The sequence below is a fragment of the Cryptosporidium hominis genome (genome assembly GCF_000006425.1).
Source record: "Cryptosporidium hominis TU502 chromosome 3 CHRO013077, whole genome shotgun sequence".
In the NCBI taxonomy this organism is placed as follows: domain Eukaryota; phylum Apicomplexa; class Conoidasida; order Eucoccidiorida; family Cryptosporidiidae; genus Cryptosporidium; species Cryptosporidium hominis.
In genome coordinates this window covers 1-9,833 of record NW_667189.1, presented here as the reverse complement: position 1 = coordinate 9,833, position 9,833 = coordinate 1, and the positions used below count along the sequence as shown (strand labels likewise).

At 30.4% G+C, this 9,833-nt stretch overlaps 2 protein-coding genes across 2 annotated transcripts; one reads left to right on the top strand and one right to left on the bottom strand.

Annotated features, from left to right (window-relative positions):
- The first annotated feature begins 107 nt into the window (after positions 1-107).
- On the top strand, positions 108-7,559 carry Chro.30141 (guanylyl cyclase-related). Its single annotated transcript, XM_661050.1, has 1 exon — positions 108-7,559. The coding sequence occupies one exon, from the start codon at positions 108-110 to the stop codon at positions 7,557-7,559; it is 7,452 nt and encodes a 2,483-aa protein (XP_666142.1).
- Positions 7,560-7,646: 87 nt separating this feature from the next.
- Chro.30140 (hypothetical protein) lies at positions 7,647-9,182 on the bottom strand. The annotated part of the gene is made up of 1 exon (XM_661049.1): positions 7,647-9,182. One exon carries the CDS (start codon positions 9,180-9,182, stop codon positions 7,647-7,649), a length of 1,536 nt encoding a protein of 511 aa, XP_666141.1.
- Between the last annotated feature and the right edge of the window lie 651 nt (positions 9,183-9,833).

The window sequence follows — 9,833 nt, the reverse complement described above, 5'->3', positions numbered from 1 at the left end:
GTCAAAATTATGAGGATCTTATACTTAAGATCAGAAAGTTACAATGTCAAGGATATAAAGTATTTATATTTGCAAAGAAAACCATATCTGAGAATGAATTAGCGAAAATGAGCTTGAGACACAAGCTAAGTGAACATAATAATGGATTTAGATTTTTGTTGGATTCTTCTGCTGATGACTATTTCCAGAAACTCAAGACTAAATTAGAATATTTAGGTCATGTTGGAATAGAGTACAGAATTCAAAACAAAGTACCAAAGTCAATCAGGACCATTTTGGACTATGGGATTAAACCTTGGTTTCTCTTTAGCGTCTCATCAGTGAATTCCATTAGACTGATACATAAAATCTTCCCAAATTATGACAAAATCCCCTTAATCAGATTGGATAGGCTTCCATTGAAGAACAAAAACAAAGCTATGTCATTCTTATCGTCAGTGTATAATGAACTGAAGATTATCATGAATAACAATTATAGAGTTATTGATCAATTTTACTTAGTTGCAGAAAAAATGATTAAAATGGAGAGTTCATCTAAATTCGGTGAGAAATCAGCTAATGAAGATGTTTGTAGTGAATTTGAAGAAAGTGTTAATGATTTTTTCGAAAATAAAAAGATCTCCAATATTGAGCTTTTGAAAGCTTTGATCACAATTTCCAGCCTAAACGGAGAAATACAGCTTTCTCAACTGGAATCTATCATGACAGAAAATTCTATAACAGATAATGTAGAGAGTAGTGGAAGTAGAAATAACTTTTACAACATTAATGAGGATTGGCTTGGATGGGGAGGATCTGTATCAGGACATGGAATTCTTAATTCTCTTCCAGGTATCGTATTTTCAGCTTTACAACTTAGTGAAATATTTGAATCTAGAGACTTACTCAACTACTTCTTCTTAGTGGCCTTAATATCACCTTTTGTTGTTGTTAGTGACTCAACCACTTCTGATATAAATACAATTTCGAATTATTTAAAGAATAATATTTCACCAAGACCTTTAATACTTGGAATCTCAGGAATTACAGGTAATGTCCCAGTCCTATCATCTTGTGACATTTCTGTTTCAGTTTCTTTATCAAATGATATTAGTGATAAAGATAAAAGGATGAATGATGATTATGATTCAAGAAGCGAGAAAGATAAAAACAATGATAAAGTAAGATTATATAGATTAGGGAAAATTTTTAAAGTTTGGAGATTGATCAAGAAAAACAATAAGTCCATTAAAATTTCAGATGCCAGCAATAATTATCTACTGAATAACTTTAAGGAAGAAGATAACTCATTAACAATTTCTAGTAGCAGGAATTTAGATAATAGTACCGAAAAGGATTCTTATTTCACAAGTGAAACATTATCCGAAAAGGTAGAAAACAGCAAATTGAAGAAGAAATCCACAATCTCTGTACATAATTATACTATCCAAGATATCTTTAAGAATTCTGATGATAATTTTGTAATCAACCCTGTTACTGATGTATCAGTACGTAAATTTCATCAAATAATTCCTCTATTATCAAGAGCTGGAAGACTCACATATTACAGAATATCTTTAGCCATATTCAATAACATATTCAAGCTCTTCCTTTTGATTATCCCAAATTTATTATTCCAATTTTATTGTGAATGGTCTGGGACTTTATTACAATTACTGGATATTGTAAGTTTATATATTATCTTTTGGACAGTACTACTTCCTGTATTCTATGGAATATATGGAATAGATGTTCCAAAGTACCTTTTGGATTTACCATATTTATACAACTCTTCAAGATCTGGCTATTACTCACACTGGATTAATTATTTTGGTGTTTTTATGGAATCATTTGTATTGGGAATCATATCTTTTTACCTATCAGTAATAATGTGTTCAAATTCTCCGTATAAAAATGGAATTTCCCCAGATATTTCCATATTGTCTGCATCTTTGACTATGTACTGTATTATGGGAACCCTATTTTCATTTTTAATTAAGATCAAGTCATTTTCAACATCCATGTTGGTAGCGATTCTTTTCAAGCTTTGTTCCATATTACTCATCACTTTACTTTTTTCAATCAAAAAATATGATTCTGACTTCACCTTTCGCCTTTATGCACTATACGCACAACATTCTTACATATTCTTCCTTTCTATTCCGCTATTCATATCTTACGTGGTACTTTATAACTTGATTTTCAAGATTATTATTCATCACATTCTTCCAGATCCCGCAACTTGTGTTAAAGATTGGTGGTTAATCCACATCAGCCAAAGCTCAAGAGTACTTAAGAGTCCAATCATTCTTAAAATGAAGAATTCTTTCAAGAAGATGAAGCCTGCATGTTTTGTAAGTAGCATTTTTTCGTTAATAAAAATATCATTTTGGTATGAGTGGATAATGATTAAAATTCATCTACAACTTGGAAATGATCATCAAGATGAATATATGAATCCCATATTATTTGAATCTCTAAAGATTCCAACTCTAACAAATTTGATTGTATCTCAATATCAGAAATACTTTATTTGGAAGCTTAAGAAGAAAAAAAATATGAGACAAATTTCTAATAAGGGAGGAGATGATCAATCGAATTCTATTAATAACTTAACATCCGTAGAAAAGAAAGAAATTAATGAATGTCATCATCATATGATCGAATTAAATTTACAACCACAGATCATCGTCTCATCAAGTTCTATTAATATTGACAATAATCAATTACCTTTGAGAGATTTACATAGTGAAACTATGGATAATGAAATCAATATTCAAAACCAAATGCGAAATGTTTCCGCAGGAAGTTTATCATACAAAAGGCTCATGAAATTTTTTAGACCCATTGAAATGAACTACTTTGGTGATAATCGAGTTTCTGGGCAAGATTGGTCATTTGAGGACTGGAAAAGGCGGGTAATTTTCCATGCAAATATAGTTTGGAGCCCTAAGCAAATTTACATGCAAAGCGTTGCCCCAATTACAAAGAAATGGAGAGCAAAAGGAATGCGATCTTTACAGTTTGCACAGAGCTTGAGAAAGTTTTCTTCAAGAGAATTGGAGGAATATAATATTTTTTTATTGGATTATGCATTATTTTTGGCAGATAACAGAGTGGGATTAATGGGAATACAAAACAATGATTCTAATTATTCCAGAGCACTTAGGAAGTCAGCTTTTAGCAATAATATTGATATGATATCTAATGAGAGATCAACAGCTCAAAATACAAGATATGGGAAAAACGTTGAAGGATTTTCAAATACAGTGACTTCAGTGTCTCCAATTACAAATAATAGCTCTTATGTAAATTCTAGAACTCAAGAGCCTTCAACAGTTGATTTAAATATTAATTTAACTGGTAGCTCTTCAAATTATGGAAGAATTTCAACATTTTCTGAAGATGTTAAAGCACTTTTAAATCCATTTAAATTAACATTTAAGGTGAATCAATTAGAGTTGGAATACCAGATTGAAAGACAAATTGAAGCATATGAACACAGAAATGCTTTGAGAGCAGTTTTATGTGTAATTTCTGGAATTTTTTTAACATTGGGTCCTTTTTCTGTGAATGTTTCAAACACAGGCTACAGTTGGGTCGGAATACTTTCAATCATTTTTTGTTTAGCAATCTTTATGAACTTTGTTTTGAGTTATACTTATGGTAAGAATAAACTAAGTGTAAAATCTCAGCTTCCGTTATTAGTAATGATCTCAGTATCTTCAATATTAACTTCAAGTCATGGATTTGCTTTAGCAGTTATATTTCCAATTATATCCTTTATCATTTTTAGGCTTGGGTTTATTCCTGGGGTTTATGTAACAATTATTGGTTTTTTAAGTGTTGTAATTGGTCAATTTATTTGGAATATGCCAAGCTCCTATTGGATGAGGTATTTACCAATATTACTTGGTATTAATACATTTTGTGGATTTCTTGGATATCGATCAGAATTATTGTACAGAGCACAATTTCTATTGGAAACACATACTAATGACTTAAGACAAAGACAAAGACAAATACTTGATACAATGCTTCCTTCATTTATTGTTGAAAGACTTTTAATTGATCAGAAGAATAATCCAAGATTTTCAAGTGAGAGTGTTGAAGATAGAGGTACCGTATCCATATTATTTTGTGATATTTATGATTTTCACAGTATTGTTGCAGTATTACAGCCAAAGAAGCTTATTTCTCTCCTTGATTGTTTCTTCTTAACATTGGATTGTCTTATTGATAGTTACAACTGTACAAAAATTGAGACAGTTTTTGAGACCTATTTAGTAGCTTCTTGTTTGGATCCATATGATGAAGCTTCAGCTAATTTCGAGAATTTCAAATCAAAAAAGAGTAACAAAAGTTCTTATCGTCAGAAGCCTAGAAAAGTTACGGTTAACAAATCTTTAAAGGATATTATCAATTTACTCAGATTCGCTCTCCAGATCCACAAGATTGGATCTTCTTTCTTTTATGAAATTCCAAATACCAAGAATATGGATCTTTCACAGATTGATACAGATAATCAAATGATTGGAGTTAGTCCCCTTGCTTCATTATCTTGTTCTTCAAAAGATAGAAAAGGTAACAAAAACAATTCTTTTATTTTCACTGGACAAGAAATGGCTCTTAAACAGCTTAAGCTTAAGATTGGAATTCACTCTGGAAGAGTTATTTCAGGGGTTGTTGGTACTAATAAGCCTCAATATGCACTTTTTGGTGATACTGTTAATACTGCAAGTAGGATGAAGTCTTCTTGTGAAACAGGAAAGATTCAAGTATCTTCGATGACACATGATTTAGTTAAAGATATCTCTATTTTGAAATGGAAAGAAAAGAGATCTTTTGTTAAAGGCAAAGGAATGATGGATACTTTTACTTTAGAAAGTGTTTCTGGATCAGCATATCCAAATTATACACATATTAGAAAACAAGAGATACGTGGTAAAGGGGTTGGAGCTATACAGATTGGTAATTACTACGTTAAAAATACCTCTGATTTTGATATTTTGGCTTTAGATGACATTTTGCTCAAATACCTTGCGAAAAGTAATGATGATAAAAAAGTCTCACAAAAAGACTCGAATTCTGTTTCTTATTCCAAGCAGCTCACTAAAGAGCAAAAAAGAACTTCTTCATTGTTCAAATCCTCCATTCAACTACCACAACCACCATTACTGCCGCCTCTTTCAACATCAATTCGAAACGAAGATGAGAGAAAAGAAAGTCATTTTTCCCAGGAATTTCCTCCAGAAACCTTTAAACCTGTTCAGGAGCTAGGAAAAGGTATTGATGACTATAGAGAGGAGGCTGAGTATGATAAGGAGGATAATACTGAAGATACTCCTCTTCAAGATGGGTTGTTAAAGGGAATTGGACGTCAAGATTCTTTTTCCCTTAATGAAAATATTGGTGGAGACATAGAGCTTCATTTAAAAAGTCAAGATTCTAGTTCAATTGGATTTTTCAAAAAGAAAGAACTTAACTCAACTTTGGTGCCTTCTGAACATGAAACTGTTGCAAAATCAAATCGAAAAAGAATGAAAACGAGATTCAGAAAATCTACAGAGCACTCTTTTATGTCCATTTCTCGCAATTCTTCTGATTATCATCAAAAAATTGAGAGAATTAATTCTGATCAATTTGCTTACTCTGTTAGAAAAGATTCTAATTATCAAAAAAGTAATATTATTGATCGAAGAAGGAAAGAAAAGATTTCAGATCTAATGAGTCTAACCCTTGGATTTAAGGATAATGAAATTGAACAAAAGTATTTAATCACCTACTACTCTGATTTAACTACTCTCAAAACTATTGAAGAAAGTCTTGTTATTGTTATTGTTACACTTGTATTACAAACTCTAATATATACAATATTACCATGTGGACAAAATTATGAAGATGGTATTCCAGGATTTAGGATACTATGGACTGTCAGAATTATATATATATCATCAGTTTTCCTTTCATGGCTTGTATTATTTAGTACATATACTAATTATCAAATTCAAAGTTCAACAGAAATATCAGGATCTGTGATACCTGGTGTATCTGAATCAGGATTAATAAGAGGTGGTGGAGTTGGTGAAGAAGCAAGACAATTATCTGGAGATAAATGGAAAGGACAATTAAGCTTGGAGAATACTAAGCATGTTGGAGGTCCAATCTTATTTTTGAATGCAGTTCTAGCAGGAGGAGCATCAATGTTAATGTTGACAATATTATGGCAATTTACTATGGTAGACAATTCTATATCATTATGGTGTGATGAGGAGATTCTTGAACTTTTATTATTGGCAACAGTACATCATAATGCTGGTTTACTTTTCAAGTACATTGTTTTATTTGATTTATTGATTATGTTTCTTATATTAACTATCTTTTCTGTTGGGATTAATGTTAATTTGGAAGGTATTGTGGTATATTGTGTTGCATTATTAGTTAATATTATTGCAGCTTATTCAAGAGAAAGAACGGGAAGAGCAATTTTTTATGGTACTTTGGTAGCAGGTAATTGTGAAAAGAAAGCAGAAGAGTTATTGGTTGCAATGCTTCCTAGAAAAGTTTTGGTTGATTTTCAGGAAGATAAGTTAAAATTGGCATATATTCATAAAAATGTCACATTTTTGTTTTCAGATATATGTGGTTTTACTCAATGGGCTATGACAGTGGAAGCAGAGAGTGTGGTTTATATGTTAAGTAGTTTATATGCTCAATTTGATGATTCACTTTCTAAATTTGGATTATTCAAACTTTTTACTATTGGAGATGCTTATGTAGCAATGAGTGAACCAGAAATTGATCCTTATGAGCAGAAATCTTCAAATGTTTCTTCTCAAAAGATAAAGAAGAAGAACAAAGACAATCAGGCAAATATAAGCTTTGGAACAGTAGGTGGAGGAGTTGGTAGTTTAGGAATGAATTTTGGACTTGGAATAAATTATCTTAACTCAGTTAATAGCTATCTTTCCCATAATTCTTCTCTAAGAAGTTCTTCTCCAAGTATTTTAAGTAATCCAATTTCAAGTAAACAATCATCATCTTCTAGTGGTAGCAATAATAGTTACAATACAAAGGATCGACAAATTTATAATTTGAATATTTCTCAGATGGAAGGTTACACTCCAGCAGAAGGAGCTAGAAGAAGTATTGCAATGGCACATGATATGTTAGAGAAGATTGCATTTGTTAGGGAAAAGTTATCACTTCCTGAATTGAGTATGAGGATTGGATTACATTATGGAGGATGTATTGGAGGTATTGTAGGAAGTTCTAGGTTAAGATATGAGGTTTGGGGACATGATGTAATAATAGGAAATAGAATGGAATCCTGTGGAACTCCTGGAAATATAACAATTTCAGGTCAATTGCATGAAGTTTTATCAAAGAACTTTAATCATCTTTTCAAATTCAGTTATGTTGGTAAAGTATCAGTTAGAAAACAACAGATTGATATGTATAAGACAAGAATTAGGAAGAATGTACAACTTAAGATTAACAAGGTTTCAAATTCTGAGAACATGTCAAATTTGATTAGACGGAATATAATATATAATAATGAAAAACATATGGAAAATTAAATAAAAAGAAAAGATTTTTTTTCTTTCTTTTAGGATGAATATTTGGTGGTAATATATATATATATATATATATATATATATATCATCTCATGCCTTTTGGATGGATAGTAGAATGTATCCAATAAAGGTATCTGGATGATTGAAATTTCGAGATAAAAAAGAATGAGTGGAATTTTGTTGAGTAATATTAGTTTGAAAAGTATTAAAATGATCATGAAGTTCCAGAAGTGTCTGAAATCCCCCATCTTTTGTTAATTTGAGAAGATTTTGTTTTGTAATGGGTAATATAGCATTTCTTCTGTGAATTTGGTGATCTTGTTGAACATCATTAAATTCATGTTTTGACTGACAATTTCCGAGATAAAGATATATTTGATCATCACATTTAATTGGGATCTTGAGATTTAAGAATTTAAAGATTTGAAGTTTATATTGGTGAGAATTGAGTCTGAACATCCTTTTATTTGCTTGAATTTGTGATGATATAAATTTACGATGATACTCAAAATTATTGTTTTGAAATGATGAGAGAATGTTATTGCCATGGTGAAAAAAGTGCATATCATCTTTCTCTAATATATTAATAACTTTAATTGCTTGAATTTCCTGATTTTTTTTGATTTCAACTCTGATATTATATGAATTTTGTTCTTTATTATAAAAGTGTTTTTTTGCATATCCTCCCATAATGTAGATCTGCATGTATTTGAGTCTCAAGTTTGTTGGGAATTTAGTTTGCTCAAGTTGGTGTTTTTGGACGTTTAGTTGAGGTTTTTGGATGTTAAGTTGTTGTTTTTGGATGGTAAGTTGTTGTTTTTGGCTCTGGTTTTGGTTTTGGTTTTGTCTCTGGTTTTGGTTTTGCTTTTGGCTCTGGTTCTGGGTTTGTTCTAGCTCATGCTCCTGGAACAGCTCTTTATTGTATTCTTGGGTCAACTCTTTCTTTTGTTCCTGAGTCAGCTTTTCCTCACGTTCTTGGATCAGCTCTTTCTCGTGTTCTTGAACCGGCTCTTTATTGTATTCCTGAGCTGGCTCTTCCTCACGTTCCTGGATCAGTTCTTTCTCGTGTTCCTGAACCGGCACTTTATTGTATTCCTGAGTCAGCTTTTCTTCATGTTCTTGGATCAGCTCTTTCTCGTATTCCTGAGCCGGCTCTTCCTCACGTTCTTGGATCAGCTCTTTATTGTATTCCTGAGTCAGCTTTTCCTCATGTTCTTGGATCAGCTCTTTCTCGTGTTCCTGAATTGACTCTTTCTCACACTTCTGGACCTCCTCCCACTCCTGAGCACCCTTTTCCCTCACATTATTTGACACTATCTTACAAATCTCGATATTCTCTAATTCATATTTGGAAAAATCATTATTCTCAAAATCTAAAGCTTTTAAATTCTTCAAAAGATATAAAGGCCATTCAATAATAATTCTCTTTGAAGGTATTACAAAAGGTAAATCATCAAAATTATTAACATCATGTTCATTGTTGAATAATTTGTCCCTATTATCTAAATTATCTCGTACAACATTTGCTATTAAATCATTTTGTCTTAATACTTGACTTTTACTTTTCTTCTCAAACAATAAAGAATTGGGTAAAGATTCAAATTCTTGATAATTATTACTTTTCATCTAATAAATAACTTTGAATTTATTTAAATTAAATTAAAAAGATAACAATAAGAATATTTATATATATTTAGAGAGGAATTAAAAAAAAAAAAGAAAAGAAAAGAAAAGAAAAAGAGATCATAAATAATAAACAAAAGAAGATCAATACAAAATAGTGTGGGGTTTCTTAAACTATTTAAATTTCTAATTAAAATACATTTCATTTTAATCTTTTCATTTATCTCTTTATTATTATTATTTTTTTTTTTTTCTTCTTCCAGATCAAAAATATTCATCTTTATATTTTCTAATGGTAACTTTAGGCGGCATATCGCGCCACAATTATTATAGTTTTTAGTTTATATTATACCGGTATATAAAGGTACCCAAAAAAAAAAAATTTTTTTTTTTAATTCCCATATATTTTTTAAAAAAAGGCGGGTTCTTGTCAATATATTAAATGACTAAAGAATCTGAAATGTCAAAAAAAAACTTAATTAAAAAAAAGGAAAAAAAAGTTAATAATAATAAAGAGATAAATAAATAAAGTTTAATAAAATTCATCTTGATTAATTATATATAATACGAATTAGTGTAATTTTAAACAATAATTAAAATAGATAATGAAGAGAAAATTTCAACAAATTAAAAAAAATCAAGGAAAGAAAAAAA